Source organism: Echiichthys vipera (genome assembly GCF_963691815.1).
Source record: "Echiichthys vipera genome assembly, chromosome: 14".
In the NCBI taxonomy this organism is placed as follows: domain Eukaryota; kingdom Metazoa; phylum Chordata; class Actinopteri; order Perciformes; family Trachinidae; genus Echiichthys; species Echiichthys vipera.
This window is the reverse complement of record NC_139839.1, coordinates 22,361,413-22,386,469: the sequence shown is the minus strand read 5'-3', so window position 1 is coordinate 22,386,469 and position 25,057 is coordinate 22,361,413. Positions and strand designations below refer to the sequence as shown.

General features: G+C 39.6%; 1 protein-coding gene across 1 annotated transcript in view; it reads left to right on the top strand.

Annotated features, from left to right (window-relative positions):
* camkk1a (calcium/calmodulin-dependent protein kinase kinase 1, alpha a) overlaps window positions 1–24,926 on the top strand; it is a 64,038-nt gene extending 39,112 nt beyond the window's left edge. Inside the window, exons 5-17 of the mRNA XM_083927156.1 lie at window positions 359–410; window positions 2,066–2,199; window positions 5,751–5,787; window positions 6,171–6,192; window positions 9,404–9,492; window positions 11,489–11,688; window positions 13,034–13,087; window positions 13,401–13,474; window positions 17,812–17,899; window positions 20,198–20,326; window positions 21,407–21,510; window positions 23,477–23,524; window positions 23,862–24,926. Coding sequence (XP_083783282.1) covers window positions 359–410; window positions 2,066–2,199; window positions 5,751–5,787; window positions 6,171–6,192; window positions 9,404–9,492; window positions 11,489–11,688; window positions 13,034–13,087; window positions 13,401–13,474; window positions 17,812–17,899; window positions 20,198–20,326; window positions 21,407–21,510; window positions 23,477–23,524; window positions 23,862–23,934 — 1,104 coding nt within the window. The 3' untranslated portion in view covers window positions 23,935–24,926. The remainder of the gene's footprint in view (window positions 1–358; window positions 411–2,065; window positions 2,200–5,750; window positions 5,788–6,170; window positions 6,193–9,403; window positions 9,493–11,488; window positions 11,689–13,033; window positions 13,088–13,400; window positions 13,475–17,811; window positions 17,900–20,197; window positions 20,327–21,406; window positions 21,511–23,476; window positions 23,525–23,861) is intronic.
* Window positions 24,927–25,057: the final 131 nt, after the last annotated feature.

Genomic DNA, 25,057 nt, shown 5'->3' with positions numbered 1-25,057 from the left:
ACACTGTTATCCCCAATTAACTGAACTGTGTCCCAAATGGTAGCACACACATACACACACACACACACACACACACACACACACACACACACACACACACACACACACACACACACACACACACACACACACACACACAGTTGCCTCAGACTCATATACTCCTTACCTTTAACAAAGCAGGATAAGACAGATAATAAACCCCTTGACTTTAAAACGGCTTTGTGCTTTCAGTTCTAGTTTTATTTTCTTTTTGGATGAGTCATCAATTCTTGGTTGCATCTTTAGACTTCTCCATACTGTTATTATTACAGGCTGCATGTGAACACACTGTGATCTAATTCATTTTCTACTTGCCAAGGCCATGAAGCTGGTTTCCAAGAAGAAGTTAATGAAGCAGTGCGGTTTTCCACGTAAGTCCTATTCTATTCTTCTAAACAGACACTCACACGATCCAATGTCTGTATGAGTGTTTACAAAGTATGTTAACTATGGAGTAACATAATCATATTGGGTGGAATGTCAGTAAGTGACAGTGTTCATGAGCTACAAAAGAAGTCTGACATTCAGCACGTTGATATGTGACTTTTCAAAGCAGCGTGAGACAACTAGCAAAGCTCCTAAGAAGTTAGGTAATCTGCACTGGATTGCGGGTCATTGCAAAGTTCTTCATTACCTAAAAGGGAACATGTTTTGAAACAACAACAGACACGTTTCATAGAGACAGAGTAACAGCAGTTAGAAAACTCTCCAACATGACGGGAAATATAGAGAATGTAGACAAATACATAGGCTGACAAATACTGCTATTTAGTGCCGTATCAGCATTTCCAGACTTTTGGGAGGTGACTTCTGCTGGGGCTTCATGAAGTATGTGCATGCACACATATGTTGGAAAAACATATGCCATATAGAAGTGCTGTACATCATCTGAAAGCTGGACACCTGAAGATTAATTTGAGATCAGCACCGGGTGTCTTTTTCAAGTCATAAATCTGTAATAAACACATACGTTTAGAGTGTAAAGGGGCTGAAAACGTGAAGGATATGATGGCCCAGGCTCTTTGATGTCATTTTTTTGGTTGATACCATTTGTTATACTGATTTTCTGCTAAATTTAATTATTTTCAATCACTTGAGAATAGAGAAAAATGTCACAAATACCAAATTAAGACAATAAGACCCTGAGGAACACCATAAAAAAATTTGGTGTGAAAAACTCAGACATTTGGAGATTTTGATTTGAATGGCGAGCACATGTATGTGTAACACAAACATAAATATATGTAGTACAGCCATCCATCCCCTGAATGCTCCAGGTCTCTAGTATGTGGTTGTAAAGTTTCATGAGGATGTGATTATCCTAGAGGTTACAACAGTTCATTTTATACAGTGAACTTAAGTTTCAAAAATGCTCTCACTACAATTAAATGGTGATTAACACCATCACACATTGATGCAACTGGGCTCATTGAATCTGAAGAGTTGAAGAGTCTCAGCTTTCCCTTCAGACTCAATTTATATAATTACAAGACAGTTTATGGACCCCAGTATGCAGAATGTTAATTATTAATGTTTATATCTCATTTTAGAAATATTCCATTTTAGGAGAAAATACCACATCTGTACTGCATGAGAAATGCCAAGTTTATTTTTCCACAAAATGCATGGGATTCACATACAGAATGTCTGTAAAGGGGAGACTCATGGGTACCCATAGTCACGGTTAGTACCAATGGATTCAATAGATTGATGCAGCGATGGTGCCCTTGTCAAATAGATAGCAGGGTTAACTGAAGGGCAGGAGACGTCAGAGTGAGAGATGTGACAGATGTCAGACTTTATCCAGTAAGCCAGACTACAGACAGACAATCATCATTTAAGAAGAAAACCCTGCCACATGTCTAGATCATCATGTTACATGTGTATCAATCATGTTATAGAATGACTCAAATTTATAGTTTTGTAGTTTTCTTATTACAATTTATACACATTAGAGAGAAATCTGTATCCGACTCCTTGTTTCGATCGAATGAATCGTTAAGTGGAGTTGTGTGTTTGTCTGCAGGTCGCCCACCCCCAAGGGGACCCAAGGCAGCCCAAGGAGAGCAGCCCAAAATCTTAGGACCCCTGGAGAGGGTCTACCAAGAGATTGCCATCCTTAAAAAACTGGACCATGTCAACATTGTCAAGCTGGTGGAGGTGGGATTATCTCTTTCTCTTTGTTCAATATTGAACACAAAACAGAAAATGGTTGCTGCTTTTGCATTCAGACATCAACCATTGCATCTGTCTTATTCTTATTAGACCTAATGATGCAGCAATGCCGGGACCAGGTATGGTATTGTGTTCTTATGATGCTTATTTTGATATTATACTGTCAATGTTAATGTAACGAGTGCTCATTCAGCGTTCTCTGAATAACAGCATACTGTACTTGGATAAGAATGTGTTCTTAGCAGTTTTTAGACATGCTAGCTGCCGAGCACTAGCGGTGGCTTTGTCAACTGGTCCAGACTGAACTATCTCAACAACTATTGGACAGTATAGCAAAGGCTGGGCTTTTGGACGTGGATATGATTCTGGTCAAAGAATTTGGGAGAGAGGATCCTCAAGGACAGTGGACACATAATGCTACCAGGATGTTGTACTTGTGTGTGTTTGTGGTCTAGAAAAGAGAAATAACATTTTTTATAACAAATGGCAATTGGCAACATGAAATTCAAAGCACTACAGTCATTTACTGCAGTACTTTGATGTCTAAGTGCACATTCTTATATTCGCAGATATTGAAATAGCTGCACATGAAATACTAAACATTCTTAAACATGACGTCATTGATTAAAGCTGACAACTACAGCATGCTCAGATGACACAACACAAATAGCAATGTAGGTATTTGGAGTTAAATAAAAACGCAGGAGAATGTGCCGTTTCATAACTGTCTCACTGATAATAGCATGTGGACCTCCAACAGGTTTGAATCCCTCACGGCCTGGATTATCCTCGAGCACTGTGTCTTTAGGTAACCTTTCTTGCTGTGTACCTTGAAGCACGCTTTGTAGATGTCATATCGCTTTATGTCAGACCAAAAAGGCTGATAAACCCTGTGTTGCCAGGAAACAGCTGGGGAAAAGGAGATAGCTTTACCCTCCAGCACATCTATCACTCCTCTATCACTGCCCCTATATCATGCATAGGTGACATATTCTGGAAAAACAAAGCTTCCACTCTGCAAATAGATTGTTACATTCACAATAGCCAACGCTCTCAAACTTGGGTCAAGTTGAGGAGTGTTGACGGTGCATAGACTTTCTGCAGAGGCGGTTGTTTATGAAAGATGATAGCTGAATTTCGTGACTCAAGGTGCCCGCCGCTCCCTTGCGATATCATCAGAGTGTTTTTCAATCTTGGGCAGATGGCGGGGACACAGCCGTCGTGGTCGGCACTCAAGCTCAGGGAGTCAGTCGGTAGGAAAGCTGTCTGGCTCGCTCGGGTGTAGAGAGCGCCAGAAATGTAGAGTTTTTAAGTAAAAGCCAAGTGTTTGTGCTCCTGAATGGACACACACATACACACACACACTTCCCCTTCTCTGTCCGCACTCACTGCTTTGCTTCTCTCCACCTCTCTCTGTTCATCCATTAAAATGGGCTGTGCTCTGGTCAGGATCACATTCATTATGGGTTTCCAACTGATTCCTATGGGAAATGCAGTCCAGCCCGTCTAATTATGAATATACTTATGAAAAATGAAAGCGAACGCCAAGTGGAACAGATTAAAACTGATGAAAGTGATATAATCATTTGTCACAGATTGTTGAGAGCGACCCCATAATCGCCAAGGCATGCAGTTGTTATGAGAGAAGACACTTCAAATTCCTATGCTCAATTTATGCAATTTCCCCATAAACCAAGATACTCTTTGAATGCATCCTAGGCACTGCATTAGACAACCGCTACTGTACACTACTAATGGATCCCTCTTTGCACACAACATTCATTTGCTTTTATAGCGTTCATCTTGTGTTTACAGAGAACAAAGAAACAAAAACAATGCATGGTGCAAAAAGAACTATTTAAGTGCACAAGACCGTATGAGCAAACATTCACTTATTAACTGTTGAATGGCCTTTTATAAGTGACCTGAACAACTACTGTTCCTGTTGCTTTAGAGGAGAAGGCTTGCCTTTGTACTCTGTGTCCTTGGCAGATGTTTATCTCCACTTCGGTTATTTAAAATTCACGTCTTTAAACTGAAGATCCAGATGGACTGTGTGTCTAGGGGCTGTTGGGAGCTGTGAAAGGTAGGGCTGGACCCAAATATTTGACTATCCAGATATATATTCGTTGGGTAGGTATTTGGTTTTCGATTTTAAGATTCAGATGTTTGTTGTTATTCTTTTTTGTCAATACTGTAGAACAATACTTTAAATAAACTGAGAGACAGGTTTGGCAGCACAGTGTTTCCATTTCAGCTCAGTGTGAGAGCCTTTACTGTGTTGCCATCATTTAAGTCTCTTTCACACACAGTTCCAGGTGAATGACCACGATAACCTTTCAGGCACCGTGAGGGATTTTCACCATTCACACATTTCCGCCTTGCGTCTTGTCTTGCTGGCCATGGCGCTCCAGAAATGACAGGGAAAGTGAAAACTTCTTATTCCTGCAATGTTTCTGCTAGCACTCACAGCACAGCCGTACCAGCATTTTCCATGTGATGTTACTAGATCTTGAGGTGGGAAATTGGCAGTACAGATTTCCCTGCGTATCGATCTCTGCTCCCATTCACATATGTCAGGGAAAGACTTTATGTGTGAGAGGGGAATCGTTTTTTTATTGATAGACAGGATGTACTCCAGAGATTTAGCATTGAACTCCCCTAAATTGCCAGACTCACGATGGACAGTTTAAATAAACCGACGCAGCAGAATCAGAGAAATTGTCACGATGCTTACGTTACCCCCAATGCTGGTCCTAGACAGTTCGGTTGGAGATTCGGGTGTGTTATGACAGTATTGACTAATGTAGCCTCGAGATGGTAGCCTCAAGCAGGGACTAGGACAGGATACAGAGATCTGGTGAGCTCACTTCTTTCTCCACACCCACACATTTATTTATTTGAAGCCTGTAGTCGTCAGACCCAGCCAATGCTTTCATTAATTCATGCATTACTCAGACTTCACTCCCTCCAGGGCCACAAAAGGCTTTGTATAACTTTTTTTCACAAATGCAATAGTACTCCCCAAGACCTAAGAACAGACAAACGTGTAAAAATAGGATCCGTTTTAATCTTAAAACCCTGTCTTTTGGAGTTATTTGTGACAAAACCTGGTTGTAAAGCCAGGTAGTGTTTTACACATTGAACAAAGAGCCAGAGGAATTGGGACTAAAAAAGGGCCAAATGCTCACTTTTGCCCCAGGGCCCAATAGCAGTTTATTCCAGCCAGCTGTCGACTGAATTTGCACAAACCTGCAAAGCTTGTGTTTTATGATTACAGCTCACACCAGTGTATTAACTTTTGAGCAGTATAAGCAGCTTTCATCTGAGAACAAAGAGACCAAAATATCATTTTCAACCATGTTTTAAGTATCAAGGGCTTGTCATTACAACTCAGTCAGCCCAGTCCTTTTGAATCTTTGTGACATTTCTTCTGATCCTGACTAGAAATATCATGTTAGTTTTTATATCATTCACACCCACCTGTGGAGACAAGTGGAAAGTCTCCATTCATGACAGCTGTGTTAATGTTGCAGGTGCTGGATGACCCAGCGGAGGACAATCTTCACATGGGTATGCAGAATATATTTTCTTTGTCCAAATCTTTCGCTTCATCTCGGCCCTCTGTGAGCCTTAGGCACTGGGCGCATATGCCACATACAAGTGTTCATATAACTTGTTCATAATTCAGATCATCACTTGCTCCCGTCCACACCACCCCAGGGCTTACTCATTATGCAGAAATCTTCCATCAGCAGTGCCAGGTCACCGTCAGGGTGCCTGTATTAGAGTGAAACGTCAAACTCTTTATGTGCTTAATGTGATTCATAATGATATAATGTGATGCTGTGTTTGGTGAGTGTTGCTTCAGTGGTGGTCAAACCCAGCTGAATGAATGGATGAATACATTGTTTGGTCTTATATGTTCCTATTTCCTTCTCCCTTCTTTCTGACAGTGTTTGAGCTGATGCCTAAGGGGTGAGTAGAGAACATGTCCTCTTTTTTATATATATATAAATAATTCAAGGCTTATCCTCCTCTACCTTCACTCCCTCATTTCTTCGTCCCTCCATCCCTGCCTCTGTCTCTGCACTGCTCTCCTTCATCACTCCAAGCTGACAGTGCGGCTGTTTGTTCCATCCCAGGCTTCAAAGGGATTCATAATGTTCTTAGTTTTTCACAGTTACAGTTGTTACCGGTGGCAATAATCCATGCAAGTGTTTCACGTCCTGATGCATGAGCTGTTCCTTCTACACCGCAAACTGATGATCTAATGATCTGAGACCTTTTGTTGTTCTAAGCGAGTGGAGGTGGGAGGAGGTTCCTGGTCTAATTTCATATGAATAAGTTATGTAAACCTTTTGTTGTATTTCTTACCTTATTCATAATGAGAAAGTGTTTGCTCTCATGTTGTCCCTGGGAGAAAGATAATATCCATCTGAGCTGATGAATACGGCTGCTATTCATATGGCTTCTACTAATCAGAAAAATAATAACTCTCACAGTTTAAAGTGCTGCTTCTACTATTGCTCAGCTACTGCTACTTATACAGCATGTACTATTATTACTGATACTATATATATATTATTGCACCACACCTACCATCTCTAACGTCAATACTTGTGTTAGAAAGTTGTTGCTATTATCAGAAACGTGGCAGCTTTTGCTACTAAAATATTTATTTTATAGTGCTATGATAAATATTGCTACTACTGCTAATAAGGACTTGTAAGTGCTGAATATACTGCAATTGTAATCCTCAATTGCAATACTTAATCTATATTGCCAACCTTTTTTCAATCAGTCATTTAAAGGCACTGTACTCAACATTCAGAGAAGTAATATATAATATAATAAAAATCTAGTGGAGTAATCTCTTCCTGAGTGCGTGTCGTAATCTGAGCTTCTCGGTAGTTTGTTGTGATAGACAGCACAGCTGAGTGTGCATTTTAGTGCATGTGGCCAGGCAAAAACTTGCTTAACATCAGGGGTGCCAAATCTGGCCCGCGGTGTAATTATTTTTGGCCTGCAAGATCATATCAAGGTTCTATGAGAGCTGGCCTGCAAGTATATACCACAAACACCACTACTTTTCTGTTTAAAAAGTAGCGGTGTACTTCGGACAAACTTAATCCACCCCTCCTCAAAAATAGCCAAAAGAAAGATGAAACAGGAGCTTTCAACACAGGTGGGAGGCAGATTATCTGTTTATGAATGTAAAGAGCTGCTTGTCTTGTCTGCAGAACCACCGTGGCTGTAACAATAGAATAAAACATATAAAACACCACAACAAGTACAAGGACCTGCACTGGAAAGGTTCAGCATTACACATCTGGAGAAGGGAAGGAAAACATGCACTTTTGCACTTTTTTTTTTTTTAAGTAAATATTGAGTTTGGCCCGAAAATTTGTACCAGTTTTTAAATTTGGCCCACTATGAATTGGAGTTTGACACCCCTGCTTTACATGATGGGATGAGAGCCATTAAGTTATTTATTAGTTATTATTTTTGTTATCATTTGAAAATGTTGCCTCAGGTTTTCTCTTTGTTATGCTGTTGTACGGAATAAAGAATTAGTTAATCAACTGAAAAAAAACCCACTATTTTTAACCCCTACTTTTTAGCATTTTTAAGCACTTTATTTATGTCATCCTATGAAGCATTCATCACATACATGTAAAAGCTTGATAACACGATTTAAGATCACATATGTAAGACTCAGACAAGTATTACTATAACATGCAAGATTATGACATACAATCAGCTCGACGTTAAGTAGCTTCTGTTTTCTTTCGTTCTGAGCTTATACGATTGAAGGGCTCGTTTTGTCATTTTTATACTGCACAAGCACGTGTTTCTGACACAATCCACACACATGAAAGCTACTTTGGTAAATATTGTTAGACAGTATTACTTGACTACATAGGAGTTCTAGTTGTTCACAAAAACAGTAACAAATGCTTCTACTTACAAATACACCATGTGTTCGTTTTTATCGGACACACATTAAAGAGCATACAAGATATCACAGAGACTACATACAAAAATTATAATAATATAAACATTATGAAAATAAATATTAAATACTTATAAAAATAAAAGGGATTTACATAAAACAGTATATATGATTTTATTGATAAACTGTAGTTTACTAATGACTAGGCATTGGGCGGAAGTAGCTCAGTCCATAGGTGAAGTGGCTGGTCACCTATGGTTTGAGTCCCTGTGTGGACCATGAATGGAGTGTGGACTGGTGGCTGGAGAGGTGCCAGTTCATCTCCTGGGCACTGCCGAGGTGCTGTTGAGCAAGGCACTGAACCCCCAACTGCTTGGGGCGCTGATCCACTGGCAGCCCCCTCACTCTGACTACTCTCATTAACTGCATGTATATAGGTCCTGTTTGTGCATGTGTGTATTTCTGGCCTGTGTGTGTGTAACCTGTATAAAAATAATAACAGAGTGAAAAAATCCAATTTCCCTTGCGGGATAAATAAAAGGAATTATTATTCTTCTTCATAGATAAAAGATAGAAACGTAAGTGGAGCAAGGGCTTCATCAAATTGTTACGGAAAAGACAATCCAGAGATTAATCTTTGAAAATATTCATCATCTGGCAGCCCTAAACTCTTTAGGGCTGCCAGTAGAGTGTACATGTTCTACTCTCACAAGTATACTGGCTTACTGTAAGAATGACAAAATCCACTCCTCTTGGGACCAGGAGGTTGTGATGGATAAACAGCAACCTCATATGAAACCGTTCAGTGTGTGTTATTGGAGCAGAGCCAGGCTGTTCTTAATGGCTTCAGCTTAGATGGCTTGATCTCTGCTTTAAACAAGAATCCCATGTGTTCATATTAAAGTGCAGTTACTGGAGGGATAGTAAATGTAATTCCATTTTATGCACAATTAAACCAGGGAACTGTAGTAGTGTCAAAGAATATAAATATTGGTATTAACTGTGTTTCTAGAGGCTGTTTAGAATAGTGAGACTGGTTTATTTAGGTCCTGTTTGGTAGAGATGAATGAATGACTGCTTAGATGTTCGCCCATTCGAATGTCCTCACATTGGGAATCAAATCCCTGTGCTAATGATGAAACAACCGCTGCACGTAATCTGTGGATCTGTCTGCCTTCATGTCTGTGTGCTGGTTTTCTACACTGCCTGACTGCCTGCTTGTGTGGATTTTAGTCCAGTGATGGAAGTGCCCTCAGACGATCCTTTGTCAGAAGAGCAGGCGAGGTTATACTTCAGAGACATCATCCTGGGCATAGAGTACTGTAAGTACCTCACACAGAACGAGTCTTTTTTAAGTGGAACTAATTTATGCATTTTTAGCTATTCATTCTCTGTTGTGCAGTTTCGGGGTGCTGCGAGTGGCCAGGATATTGAATTTCTAATCTAATATCTAATATCCCTCTTTACTTTACCCATTATGATACTCAAAGTGTAAAAGCAGAAGCATTTGGACCACTGTGTGCATCCAACAGTATTCTCTTAAAAAATGAATGATTGTGCTTTATGATTAAAAAAAAGGCTACTAAGTGCTGTTGAGTATGTCCTCCCTGGGGGATCTGGCTGTAGATTTGTGCTGTCCGACTCATCAGTATCGAGCCTCTGTTCGATGAAAGCTGTGTCCTCATTTGCTGTACTTCACCTAATGATTAGGAATCAATGCTGCCTCTCTGAGATGGGAGCCTCATCTTGGAAATAAGGCTAAAGACACTCATTGAAATAAATGAATGAATAAATGACACACATTTAACTTTTCATCCATCCACTTGACGTTCACTACAGTATAGACCCTTTCAACAGAATTCCATTGCTAGGCAACAGCCTTGGTCCTTGTTAACTTCCTGTCAGTTGATGTCATTCACATACACTGCGACAGGAAATAAAGTAGGACACATTTGGAATGTTTATGTTTACATCTTTGGAAAGGTCCATAGAGAATCTTTGGTTGAGCTAAAGAGATAAAAAACATTGTTGCTGTAGATAATTGTGCTGTTTTGCTAAACGTGATAGCATGGCTGCCATATTCATAAAAACAAGCTTTTCTTTATTTTTTATTCAAAATTGTGACATTATGGAATGAAAGTGTGATTTGAAAAAAAATCTTTTATGAAAAGAAAATATTTAAGAATATTGAAATAACATTTAAGAATATTTAACTGAGTTTTAGTATTTTTAATAACATTATTGATTGATTTTCACAATTAATTCATTTGACTTTAACTTTGTTATTACTATTTAATTCATTTCATGTTTAACACTTACAGGCGCAATAATAAACCCTCAAAGTAGTCTCAAATAGGACATTTTTATTAAAATGGTCCTCTAAAACCTCAATTCTGGATATCAGTGGTCATTCTGTGGGTCAATGGCATTTTGTGTTTTTAAATTGAGTGCTGCTAGAGCTGCTAACCATAGGTAATTTCCAAAGCTTTTAATAGGTCAAGTTCCTAATGTTTTAATAAGACCTCTTTCAGACAAGAAGGCGCCACTTATCCAATTAGTGAAGTATCCAGGGCTTAGCTGCAGATGGCTGTTAAGTGTTACTGTAAGGCTTGGACATGTACGTAACATTTAGATGAACTTCACACTATTCACATCATTCATTGCCAAAGCAACGATTCCATAACTGCCAGAATCCTGACTTTTGCCACATACACTACACACAAACATGCACCCCGCAATCATAAAACAAGTGCAACTTACATGTGCATTTCTGCATTACTCTATTTATGATTCATTTTTATGAATGAATGAACCTAAATGTTTTTAATGTTGTTTAGGTTTCCATATTGAACATATTAAATGTGGGGACACTAGATGGATAGGGGTTGGTCAGCTGGTGTGTTTGTCCAACAGTTTGGTCCAAACGGATTTCATGTAAGTTATCTTTACATCTGATGGCCAGATTGCACCCCTCATATATCCCCATATTCATGTTCCCCGCAGCATGATTCCTAAATATATATAATGTTTCCTGACCATCTGTGTCACCGTCTGGCTTCATGACAAGGTATCTCAAAAACAAATAGCTCAGTTTCCACGACATTTGTTGTGGGTATAATGAGATATCAGGACAATGATCGGAGACACACTTCCCCAGAGGATGAACCTTCTCCTTCAGCTTTTCTCCAGGGCCATCCTCAGGGCAACGTTTTTGAGCCCCACCTTTGACATGAGTTTAAGAATAACAAAATCATCTGGATATTGTTTGTTTGGTTTGTGGCAGCTTAGCCGTTCTAAAATCTGACCCCTTATCATCAGTGCACTACCAGAAGATTGTCCACCGGGACATCAAGCCTTCTAACCTGCTACTGGGAGATGATGGCCATGTGAAGATAGCAGACTTCGGGGTCAGCAACCAGTTTGAGGGCAACGATGCTTTGCTGTCCAGCACCGCTGGCACTCCTGCATTTATGGCACCAGAGACCCTTTCAGATGCACGGAAGAGCTTCAGTGGAAAAGTGAGTTTAGTCTACACTGATACATTCAGCAAGTGAGTGTGCCCGAGCTTGAGCTCCTGTGGTTACAGCGGCTCCATGTGTCGGCCTAAGCCTAAACCTCATGATCTTAAAATGGGAATCATTAAACCAAGATGAGCTTTTCAGCCGGCCTGCTAATCCAAGGAGCAAATAGTCATTGTCTGTCTTGTCTTGTGTGTGTTAGCTGGTATTTATAACAAGGAAGCCAGTAATGCATCTGCGAACAGCACCATTACCAAAGTGAAGAAATGGAACTAGATTTTACATACCCAATATTGATTTGGGAATGTTTCACATCATTATACTGTTTCAATGTTTACAGTCAAGCAATAACCATGTGTGTTTGTCAAGGAGAACCTGCCACTGTCCCATAACAGTTGGATTGATTTGCCCCTGCCTCTTCAATGAATCCACATTATTCGCAAAACAATCGAATCAGGATCTAAGCTTACCTTTTTTTATTGCAAGTGAAAGTAATGGATGAGTATAAGAGATCTTTGGCTGCTTGTGACTCAACCTTAGGTCTGCTGATTTACTAACACTAACTCTTATCCAACATTATAGGTACAGATCATGTTGTTTTCTTCAGTTTCTTCTATCACAGTGGCAGCCTGATGGATTTGCTCGAGGATGGACTTTGCATGTCCATAAAATAACTGCCAGAATAGATTCTTTGATTGCAGACAGAAAGGATCTGAGCATTGTTCAATTACATGAAGAAATACAGTATATGTGGTCCTTTGCGCCCCTTGTTCTCTGACTAGGCTTGTATTCTTCCTGATTTGGATTTGTTCGAGCAATGCTCCCCAGAGCTTTTGTGTCCATTGTGCACCAACGTTTTGATTTTGGTGTAAATCGGCAGTGAAATATTTAATAACTCACTGACACTCATAGGTCACTTAAACCCTCTCACATGTCAGTCCTAGTAGAAGGCTACATCAGGCCATTAGAACATGTTAGTCATGCAGCACTGTGTCTGATAACAAATGTCTGTAGCTAGTTTAATAATTTCATATCAATCAAGGAATAGAAATGGATTCTTAGGAGAGCTATTCATCCAGGGAGAGAGAGGACAAATAGCCTGATGCTTCGCTGCAGTGCCTCTGTTACCTGATCACACACATCTATCTGCAAGGTATCTGCCGGTAGACGTCCTCCCCCTTTAAAATATCCCATAAATCACTGTTGGCAGTCTGCGTTGATTTAGGTAACTGTGTTTTCTTGTGCATGTAGGTGTTTGGATCGCTGTAGCGTGTTTCTAAGTGTACGTTTTTTCTCTCTTTGCCATTATGTTGCATTTAATGTCACTTCCGGCACTCTCTTAAAGGCACTGGACGTGTGGGCCATGGGAGTTACTCTCTACTGTTTCGTCTTTGGGAAGGTAAGTCTGCACATTTTCTGTCTCCTGGCATCTAGCCCACAAAAGGTAACAGTGAAGGCTGGATTACGTGTTAAATTCAGAGACTCCCATGCTTAATAACAGCACTCAGTGGCACTTCAGTAGGAAAATTATCTATCATGAATGTTGTTTGATAGCTGTCTAGAGGCATCATCTATTGATTAATGCTCGAAGTGGAATACTGCTGTTGTTATTTGTCTTAGTTGTCCTTAGGGATACTATTTTCTCTGGCACAGTAGTAATTCAATGTACCTTCCTTGTATTGCTCATCGTCTTTCCTTTGCTCCACCTGCAGTGCCCGTTTATTGACGAGTACATATTGGTTTTGCACAATAAGATAAGGACCAAGCTTGTGGATTTCCCAGAAACGTAAGTTCATCTCCTTCGTCCTTTCCTCTCCTCCACTTTATTAAAAGAGACAACAGCAATCTTACACCCACCTCCAGTCCACAGCTGTAGCCATCGTCTTGGCTTTTTTATCTTCTCTTCTGCATCTCAGTCGCAACATTTTTAAGTAACAGATTGCACCTTCAAAAATATGAATAGCTTTTCACAGCAACAAGTACCAGCACGCAGCAAACAGGGGCCTCGGCACAAGCCACTGTGCATCCTCTCTCTTCCCTTTGCCTCAAGGTTAACATGGAAGTCTTTTGCGTGGATAACGCTGAAAAGACAGAGAGGAACATATATGAAGCCAGGAAAAGGCTAGAAGTGGTGATAGACTGAGGGAAGTACAAACACAGCAGATGTGAAGGAGCCACGAGTGGCAGTTGGAGTATTTGTAAGGAAAGGGTGTCATATTGTCAATGAAAAGGGTCTTTCCGAAGTGGGCTCAAGAGACTCTGTGACTGTGGGGAAAGCTTGCTCATTAAACATCCACCTCCTCCTGACCAAAGTATTGAATCACCTAATGGAATCATCTCCACACTCGACCAATCAATGACAGTTAGCAGCACCTACGGTAGTTCTCAGCACTGATAGGGCCATTAAAACGTAGGTGTAGTGCATTTAATGTTGCCATGTTGTCATTATGATCAACTGGTAATGACAACATGGCAACATTCATCTCATTTTACCGACTGCTATTTATATCATGCATTCTTATTTTATTTTAGGAGTGTCAGTGAAATGCATCTTCATAAACATGGTAAACTCAGTGATTGTTAATATCATGGCTTATATCTCAACATTTTAAATATTTTAGAGCATTGACTTTACTTACAGTTCCTAAGCAGGACGAAATAGCCGAAAGTGGATACCAACCTTTTGTGTCATCCCCCCACAGGCCTGTCAGATCAATAACTTCCTCATCAACACAACCGTTTATTTCAACCTTTTACTGGTATCCATGATTTATAGATAACTATTTCTAATATTAAACTGTTCATTTGAGTGATTTCAACAATTTTACTTACTTTAACTTTACTATTTTAACTATGTTAACTATTAAATATTTTAACCGTTTATCCATTTTTTAGCTATAGCTATCAGTTTCAAGTGTTTATCCATTACTTTAAGCTAACTGTTGAAACTGTTAATCCATTACTTTTAGCTAACTGTTTAAACTGTTCGTCCATTAGCCTACTTTAAGCCAACTGTTGAAACTGTATCTAACTGTTGAAACTGTATAAGCCTATCCATTACTTTTAGCTGTTGAAACTGTTCATCCATTACTTTTAGCTAACTGTTAAAACTGTTTATCTATGACTTTAAGCTAACTGTTAAAACTGTTTATCCATTAATTTTAGCTAATTGTTGAAACTGTTTATCCATTACTTTTAGCTAACTGTTAAAACTGTTTATCTATGACTTTAAGCTAACTGTTAAAACTGTTTATCCATTACTTTTAGCTAATTGTTGAAACTGTTCATCCATTACTTTTAGCTAACTGTTAAAACTGTTTATCTATGACTTTAAGCTAACTGTTAAAACTGTTTATCCATTACTTTTAGCTAATTGTTGAAACTGTTTATCCATTACTTTTAGCTAACTGTTGAAACTGTTTATCCATGACTTTAAGCTAATTGTTGAAACTGTTTATCCATGACTTTAAGCTAACTGTTGAAACTGTTTATCCATTACTTTTAGCTAACTGTTGAAATGGTTTATCCATGACTTTAAGCTAACTGTTGAAACTGTTTATTCATTACTTTTAGCTAACAGTTGAAACTGTTTATCCATGACATTAAGCTAACTGTTGAAGCTGTTTATCCATGACTTATAGCTAACTGTTGAAACTGTTTATCCATTACTTTTAGCTAACTATTAAAACTGTTTATCCATTTGGAGAGAGTGGGGTAAGATGAGTTACTACCAGTTTTTACTTATGTCGTTCTTCAGGCAAGGACAATTGAGCGAGAAGTAGGCTACAATGAAAACAGCTACTTTCAATTTTGGATGTTGCCTATCAGCTGAGAGCCTTAAAAATATGACCTCAGGAAAATAAGTCTATTTATAGAAGACTATTTGCCCGAGTCAGTGGGCAAATTGGCCATCGTTTTTGTCTAGTTTTAATGCATGAATAAAAAATAAACTAAAAAAACTTGCCTCTTTTAAAAAAAAACGTTATTCAATAATACATTTACCTTTCCAAACAATGTTAATATTTATTTAAAGCTACCTCAAACAACACAAAACCAATAAATTAAAGTTTAATATTCCGTATAATCTTTTATTTATTTTGATAGTTTTAAACACTTCTTCTAGGTGACGGTACATATCCAAATCAGAAGGACAGACAGCATAGTTTTGAGGAGCAAAACACATCTCAACAAAATGGTGTTAATCCAGTTACATATCTATGTGGACCAAAAAGCCTTTTTACTGACACCTCTGACCTCCTCTGCACATCCTTAGCGACGTCTGAAACGTTTAGATTGTCTGCATAACAAAAAGTAAATTAATAAAAAGGTAAAATTAGCGCCACAATACACATTAATGTCATATGAGGCTTGGGATATCTACACATTTGTATACCAAATTGCCTCTTCAGTTGTTTAGTGGATATTTTCTGCATTGTTTCAAGAAAACAAAATTAAATGAAAACACACATTTTGTAAAATAATATGACCATCAAGCTGTGTAGAAAACCCCCAAATAAAATATGGCCTGCCACTCAGACAGATTTCCAGCAATCTGAAAATTGCGATCTAATGGGCCAATCAGAACCACTTATCTCGTGTGAGGCAGGTTTGAGATGATGACTAATGTTAATTTCCTTTCTGTTAATGATGTGATTTTTGCATTCACCTCATCTCAACTAAGACAATATAATGGTAGGTCTTGCATTTGGTCGCAAAATTCACAATGACAAAGTCTCCAACTGACAGAGCTGAGATGGCTATGTCACTACTCTCTTCCTGGGAGCTCTCATACTCCAAAGTGTCATCATGCTGTTCTACTGTAACCTACTGTTTTGACTTTCTTTACTTCCGTCTTTTTTATGTACCTCTGCAGTGTGACCTGTCAATATTTCTGTCCTCCGCCACTGTTCTGATGGATGTTCTGCTCTCAACATCAGTGGCTGCTCTCTCAGTCCCTATAAGGGGTGTTGAGCCCCAGTTGGTTCTTGGAACGGTTGATAATGTAATATGTAAATAGAGTTAAGAGTTTTGTAATACAATATTTAAAACCAATGTTGTGCTTAAAACTTTAACTTTAGTGCCTTATGGTAGGGGTAAGTTGAAGCCCTGGTTTAATTTACCCCACAGCATCTGGCTCACTTTGCCCCTTAGCCAGCATTTTGGTAAAATTGGCCTAGCTTAGCAATTTAGGTTAGCCTTTAGCGAAATGATGCCTACTGGCTCATCTTACCGCACTCTCCTTCGTTTAGCTAACTATTTCAACTTTTTATCTATTACTTTTAGCTAACTGTTAAAACTTCTCTGCTTGCTTGTTTGCTAACCTCTGTAGTCCTACTAGTTTCACGCACTCTCAATCCCAACACAGTGTTCAGATGTTATAGCTGACTTAATACGATGTTCCGTCTTTTTAATTAATATTGTAATTACTTTTCAATTATAATCATATTTTGAGCAGCTCCACGATCTTCCTAGCCTGGAAACCAGACAATGTTTCATGTGCTCTTGCTGATCCATCAGGCCCTTCCTCACATTCACACATATATTTCCAAGAAACCACAGACTACCCTCTTGGGTACAGGCAGCCCTGGTTGAGAATTGTCACTTTAAATAGTTTTCAGTTACTTCAAAAACCACTTATTATCTCCATCAACAACTACATTATAATTCAGTTAGGCATGTAAGAAGAACAGGGACAAAATGATCATCTCGGTCATTCCCTCCAATGCTCAGACACTCACATGTATGCTGAGTGATGGTAGTGGCAAGCATTCTCACACAGGTGAGAAAATTAGAACTTCTTTGTACTTCCTGTCCTGAAGTGTGATGTGTTGGTGGTGTGAATTGCTCATAACTCTGATATACCCAATTGATAAAGGGGTGCAACAAGACTTTAAGTTGTAAAAAGGTTGGGAAATGCAGTTCAAATTAAATCGCTGCTCTTAATCATCACTGGGACTGCCTTCTTCTTTAACAAATATCAACCTGTATATGATATTTTTTTTTAAAAAGATGCGTGAAATGACCTGGTCCAAATAGGGCCATGGATAGCTTTGGTGTCCACGCTGACATCATTTCTAAATCTCCCCAAAAAAATTTGAAATCATTATTCTGTGTTTTGTACAGAACAAAGATCAGTGAAGAGCTGCGGACTCTGATCTTGCGGATGCTGGACAAGAACCCAGACAACAGGATAACCCTCCCTGAGATCAAGGTAACGTAGAGAAGGAAGCCGATATAAATGAGAACAGACGGGTCACTTACTGCTCAGGATGGCAGGCAACTACCCAGAGCATGGTCATAACGAGGATGTCACTGTTTATGTTCAGACACAACATGACTGTGCTTTGCTCTCCTGTGATTGGCTCAGAAGACTCTGGCCTGTGACTGCAGTACATAGAGTAGGGTGCATTCATGTTGCTCAAAGGCATGATGAAACCTGTCTGTCCCTATGGAGGACTGCATTCAAACTGAGTCAGTTAGAAAGTAGCAGAAACAGCAGATGTCCCTCCCCACCGTATCTCCATGACACAATCTAATCATGTGTCAGTGAGTCATCTTCTCACAAGAGTCTCTGTTTGTGTTAATGAAAGAAGAGATAATTAGGCATTCCGCAAAACCGTGTGCGCAAACACTCAAAAGTTCCAAAATGCAACTTGAAATCCTTTAATGTCAGTAAAGATCAAGAGAGAAGTTGTCATGTAACAGTTTCATTAAATGCCATTACGTCTTAATTTGATATAAAGCAAAAAAATGTTTCAGCCCCTGTGCAGACCCTCTTTCATGTTCCTGGACTCTTTTAGTTAGTATAGTTAGTTAGTTAGTTAGTTTGGTTTAGTAGTGGCTGCTACATCATTTGTGACAGAGTTGTAAGAGTTGATTGTCATTACAGCCATATACACAGTACACAGTGCAATGAAATGACGTTTCTCAAGAACCACGGTGCTACATACAACATGCTACATATTAGCTACGGCTAACTCCAAAATACTACAAACTGCAAAAAAGTCAGCGATACAGGACATTAAGGACAGAACAGAAAAATACTCCATAGCGCAACATACAAAATGTACAGAACATTAACCAAGACATTAAGACAAGGATGTCTGCAGACATGTTAAAAGATTAGTCTGGATCAATTTAATGTTTCTTATTGTCAACCAATTTCATCAAAACCGGCAAGGAGTTGAACCCACTGATAAACACAACATTGACCATTACACGTTTCTTCATTAATACAAACATGGGCAGTAATGTTTACCATGCGTTCATCCCAGAAACTCTGTCCTCCTGTCATTAATGTTTACCAGAGCAACAAATCTGTGATGCAGAATGGTTTTGAACAAGTATAAACAAATGTATTCTTGTTTGAGTCACGTTTGCTGAAAACTGGAAATTACTGAGCCATTTTTAGAAATAAAAGTTAGATCAAAAGAAAACTCCAGCTAGTCGGTCACTTTGATGGATTATTTGTCTCAAGCACCGTGTAAGTCTTTGCAGTTGGCTCTCAAAACAACATTAATCAAAACAGATGGCTGTTGGGTGGATGGTAGAAAATGCTCTTGTGTAAATCTAAGCCTATGCCTTGCTTTGTAAAATGTTCAATAATAATGTAAAATACATTCACCGGCCACTTTATTAGGTGCACCCGGTGCTTAATAAAGTGTACGTATGGTCTTCTGCTGCTGTTCCCTCTCTGCTAGAATGTAGCTGGTGTTGTGTGTTCACAGACGCTCTCCTGCATTCCTCTGTTGGAACCAGTGGATATTTGAGTTACTGTTGCCTTTCTATCAGCCCCAACCATTCACGCCCACAGAACTGCCGCTCACTGAATCTTTTCTCTTTTGGGACCATTCTCTGTAAACCCTAGAGATGGTTGTGCGTGAGAATCCCAGTAGATCAGTAGTTTCTGAAACATTCAGAGCAGCCCGTCTGGCACCAACAACCACGCCACGTTCAAAGTCACTTAAATCCCCTTTCTTCCCCTTTCTGATGCTCGGTTTGAACTGCAGCACATCCTCTTCACAATGTCTACATGCCTAAATGCAGTGAGTTGCTGCCATGTGATTGGCTGTTTAGAAATTTGCAATAAAGAGCAGTTGGACAGGTGCACCTAATAAAGTGGCTGGTGAGTGTATGCATGCCGTGCAATCCTTATCATGTATAAAAACAGTTATCCTTTAGAATATTTATGCCTCCACATATGTCCATACGTCCTATTCTCAGCACAAACGACTCAAGGATGAACTGATTAGATTTGATGTAATTAAATTCCTTTAAAGTCTTCACTACGTATGTTATGTCAGTCTGAACAGTTTGGATATAAACTGTTTGGCAGAGGCACACAACCACAAGGCTGTACTTCTAGTTTAAACTGAAACAATGCATACAGTTGAACACTGAGAGGCAGGGCTTCCAATGAAGATGTACAGTTACACAGTCATGAAGATCATAGATACAGTGTATTGTAGACATGTGGTCATGTGTTGTGTGGGCCTGTCTGTATGTTTAGATGGACCAGTGGGTGACCCAGGGAGGCGCTGATCCCTTGCCTCTGGAGGAGGAGCACTGCTCTGTGGTGGAGGTGACAGAGGAGGACATCCAGAACTCAGTCAAGTTTGTTCCCAGCCTCTCTGCGGTGGTAAGGAACACTGAGTGTCCTCCATTTACCAAGCACTTTTATGTCAAATTGATACATTTTTGTTCATCATTTCTAGGAGCGGCAAAGCTCTGACAGTAGCTGCTCACTTACAACAACCGCAGACCTCTACAGTTAAGCATAATTGTAACAAAATGCAGCAACATAGCAATTTCAAATTTCAGAAGCCAGCCTTGTGCATAAGGACAGGGTTTCCTCTTGACTCTGTTCAAGCCTAAAATTTAAAAAAAGCCCCAGTTTGATTTGTGTGTTTTCCTGTACTTTCAAAGCTTTTCTTTTGGTTAACCATCATTTAAGCACATATTTACAGAACAGCAAGCTGAAAGGAGGATCCCAGATTTAACACCATCTGGCTCCACATACGATCTAATGTTCTAATCTTCATTCGGAGATAAGCTCACATAGTGGCATAGGCATGCACAGTATAGAAGCACCTCATATAGGGCGCTTTTGACAACTTGAACACCATTGATCTTTGACTCACAAAATTAAGAAATATTTTCTTTTCCTTTTTTTTAAAGAAACAGAAAAACACATTGATTGAGATGATATCATTCCGTTAGAAGTTAAGTTGTGTAGAGTTTAGTGTTTACAAACTATTGATCGCAATAAAAGCTTATATATTGACATTTAAAATATTTAGAAATAAAGAAAATGCTGGAAACCACTGATATTACATTTGAGAGGTACACTAGATATATTTTAGATTTCTTACAGAAAATTGTGGTAACAATCTGTCAATATAGGATTTCATAAGTTTAATCGATCAGGTGCTGGGGATCATGAAATGAGACTGCACGCATTATTTTGATACAGTAGAGCTTTATGCACTCTGAGCTAATTGGGAGGTTACTTTTGAGATTCATGGAGTTTATGTCACAAATACAACTTCTCATGTTAATATGCTCTTAAGAAGTAATATAATCTGGTTTGCTTCAACCCCTGTGTGTAAGTATCACGATGAATCCATCTACTGGATCCTCTGTGCAGACCTGCAGGCTCAAAACAAAACATAGAGCTTTTGAATGTCTTTTTAACGTAGTGTACTTGTGAATGTTTCAGATTTTGGTAAGAGCCATGCTGAGGAAGCGTTCCTTCAGTAACCCGTTCGAGTGTCCGAGCAGGAGAGAGGAGAGGTCTATGTCTGCACCTGGCAGCCTGCTAATGTAAGTAGGAATCCGTGTCAGCCATGTTCGATCGCACTCGTGCATTTAATACCTTCATATCTCATCCTTGAAGTTAAAAAACAACACCACACAGTCTCATTGTTACTGCAGAGATTGCACCGACATAGATCAGTAGTTCACACCTGTCTCCTCTGTCTGCTGTATCAGGTTAACTGGCATTCACTCCTGCAGCAGCAGCTGCTGCTTTGGGTTGCCATAGCACCATAATTCATTCTTTCATTGTATGGAGTGGAGCTTACAGCTTTTATAAGTGTTTTTTGTGTGTTGCATTTAGATCTCAACTAGAGGGATTCATAGTGACAAAGAGTAATACAGATCTATGAGCGCCTCAAGCTGACCTTGGATTTTCCGATACATGAATTGAACGCATTGGAAAGGACATACTTGTGTGTGCATTTCCAACATAAACAGTACAGCCAAGGGCAAATTGGAGCGTCTATAGCGGTTCCTTGCTGTACCATGGGTGCCCTTGGGACAGTAATCTGTATCATGTCCAGCACTGTCATGAACATGGGTCACTGTAGAGCTGAAGGTGGAGGTGACTCTAATCTCCTATTATGGGGAGTTTATTAGATGATTTCTCATCTATGTAGGCCGAGGTGTCCCCTGTTACACTCTAGGCACGGCAGTCACAGAGCTGCTAACTAATAAGGTGAAGGTGTTTACAGAGGACTTGTAGGAAGTTTGAAACAATACTGCCCCCTGCTGGAATATGGTAGAACCAAGGCTTTGTGCATCTAAAGCTCACAGTAGAGTGTTTATTCTGTACATTAGCTTATAGGCTCTGATTCTTGAGCTTCATGACATCATAAATGATAAACCTTGATTGATTGATTAACAGGAAGACTATACAAATAGACCCTAACAACCTTATGGTTTACATGTAGCATTTGATCATCCATTTCAACCACTTTGATTATGTATGTACTCATATGGGAGCATAAACAACAATATGGTCAACTACTTTAAAACTCAACCTCCGCTAAAGCTTTAAAAAATCCTAAATGCAGTGAAAGATGTGAATATCTAATAGTGAAAGACAATTAGCCAAATACTGTTTTTTTTCTCCAGAGTAAAGTGAAAGAGAAACGGGTATGGGGCAAGTATAATAAAGTAAGACAAGGATTTATGGGTAATGTGGTTATGACAAGATATCCCAGTTTATTAAAATACCAATGACGATCTGATTAATGCAGATGATTGGTATTCCCTTTAGCAATTAAAGGGGTGCTCCGGTGATTTAGTATTACACCAAAGTCCCATTTAAAAGAATGCACCAAATGGATCAAAGCAGCCAATTATCCTTAGTGTGAGTCCAGCTTCAAAAACACCAGATCCTACATTTCCCATAATGCAACTTGGTAGCCTCATTAGTTAGATTGTTCTTGCTAGTGATGCACATTTTTCAAGTATCCATCCTCAGTATGTAGTGCAGGCTTTCTGTCAAAGATTTGTAGTTTCAAAGTTCAAGCTAAGATAACCCTGATGACATCACTGTGACATCACTGGGGTTATTTTCTGACTCAAAGCTCCTTCAGAGCCAAATAAGACATCATAAAACTGCTTTCGCAAGCTGAGTAGTACTCCCCATGATGAGTAGGCTGAACTTAATTTGTAAAATTGGCGGAGAGCCCCTTTGATAAAATGTTAAAAAAATAAATGAATAAATAATGAGATGACTTTTTAATATTGCTTATTTTGTCTGAGCAGTCCCAAAATATTCCGTTTATATTGTTAGGACATAGAAAAACTTCTCACTGTTGATTGATAAACTGACTGATCATATGGGCATTAACACTGAAGCTACACACAGCCCCTGCAGGCTGAGGAGGCCAAGTGTGTAGGGGGGAGGTCATGTCCACCAGCGTCCATGCCTTTAACCCCCTGAGGTGACCTTTGCCCTCTCACCTGTGACTTTTCCATCTTTTCTCCCACTTTGCTGCAGGGATTCGTGGCCCTTCCGGCCCACTTTAAAACTTCACCCCTCACTCAGGTAACCCTTTGTGCAATACAGTCTGGCACGCTGTCTGTCCAACATCTACCAGCCGATGTGCCCATCATCATCTTAGACCCCTCAACTCTCGCTTGTACCCCATCATGAGAAATTATGGCAGCCTAACCCTTCCCCAGCTGTCATCTCCTGCTGTCATTTAATGCTGTGTTACATTGTGTCTTTAACATTCATCATAAAACATAAATGAGGGGAAAAACTTTTTGGTTTGGCTGCATTTTGAGAGCTGAGAACAAGCTCAATAGTATAAACACCTAGATCTGTAGAAGTGCTGCCACTGACTGTTTTCTCTCCATGTCTCTTTTGTTTCTTCTTTCAGAAAGGGCAGCACAGGAGATGGACCCAGAGATGGAGAGCTGGAGGACCTGCACGAAGATGAGCCCTCCTCCTGAGTCTTAATGATGGAGATTAGTGTTAAACTCCATCCTCTTTACGTCCCTTTGCTTGAACCACAGTGTGCTCACCCCTTCATCCACACATTTCCTTCAAATCAGTAACACAAAGAGGTGTATCATTCTTTACACTGGACAGACTCAAGGTTTTCAACCGGCTATATCGCTTGTGTTAGCATTCAGACTTGTGTGCTCGGGCTTGCTATGATCTTTCTCCTCCTTTTGCACCAAATTTCCCCCCAGTCTCCTTTTCTAATGTGGAGTCTTGGCTTTAACTGCTCTACCACTTGCTCTTGTGACTGGCATCTGTGAACTGATGAGAGCAATTGAATTTCTGGATCATTAACCGTTCAAATTATTGTTGCGGAAGATGGGCACAAACGTGTTTGTCAGCTGGCATTACGCTGTAATGCAGGAAAATACTGTCAAACTCGGAGTTCTTTTTTCACCTTCTCTGCATGGATGAATAGTTAGGCCTCATAATCAGACTGCCTGTCCACCTGCAGCCAGCCTGACGCAGAGAATAATCATCAAAGACTTCAGCATGTAAATTACACCGTATTGTCTCTTCTGGGAGCTACAGGGCTTTTTATTTCTGATCAGTGATCAGTCATTTTAATATTGTACATAGATGTCTTGAGGTTTCACTGGGGGTTTTGTGTCACAGCCCTGTTCTTGTGTCTGTGCCATCAGTAGCTTTAACTTTGGAGCTGAGGGATAAGTCCAAACTGTGCTGCCTTCACACTCCTCGAGGGCCGACTCGTTGACCTTCTCTGACAGGAAGGAAAGGAAGTCAGCTGTCCAAGGCTGATCACACAGAAAGGACAGCCACGTTGCTATGCTCCAACACATTTCAAAGTGACTTTCGTCGCTGTTTAATGTATAATTATTTCTGCGTTAGAAGTCATTTCATGCTTCCTCTACCACTCTTGTTTGTCTTATGATTTCTGATCCCCAACGCTGCCACTTTCCTTTCATATCAAACTGTTCTGTTTGATTTAATTGCGACAGAAATTGGAGTATTTGGAAGTGTATGTTGTTTGATGGTGAATGTGAACAGACTAAAAAGGGGAAAAGAACTACTCTGAATGCAATATTTAAATTAATTCCCCTTATAAACTAG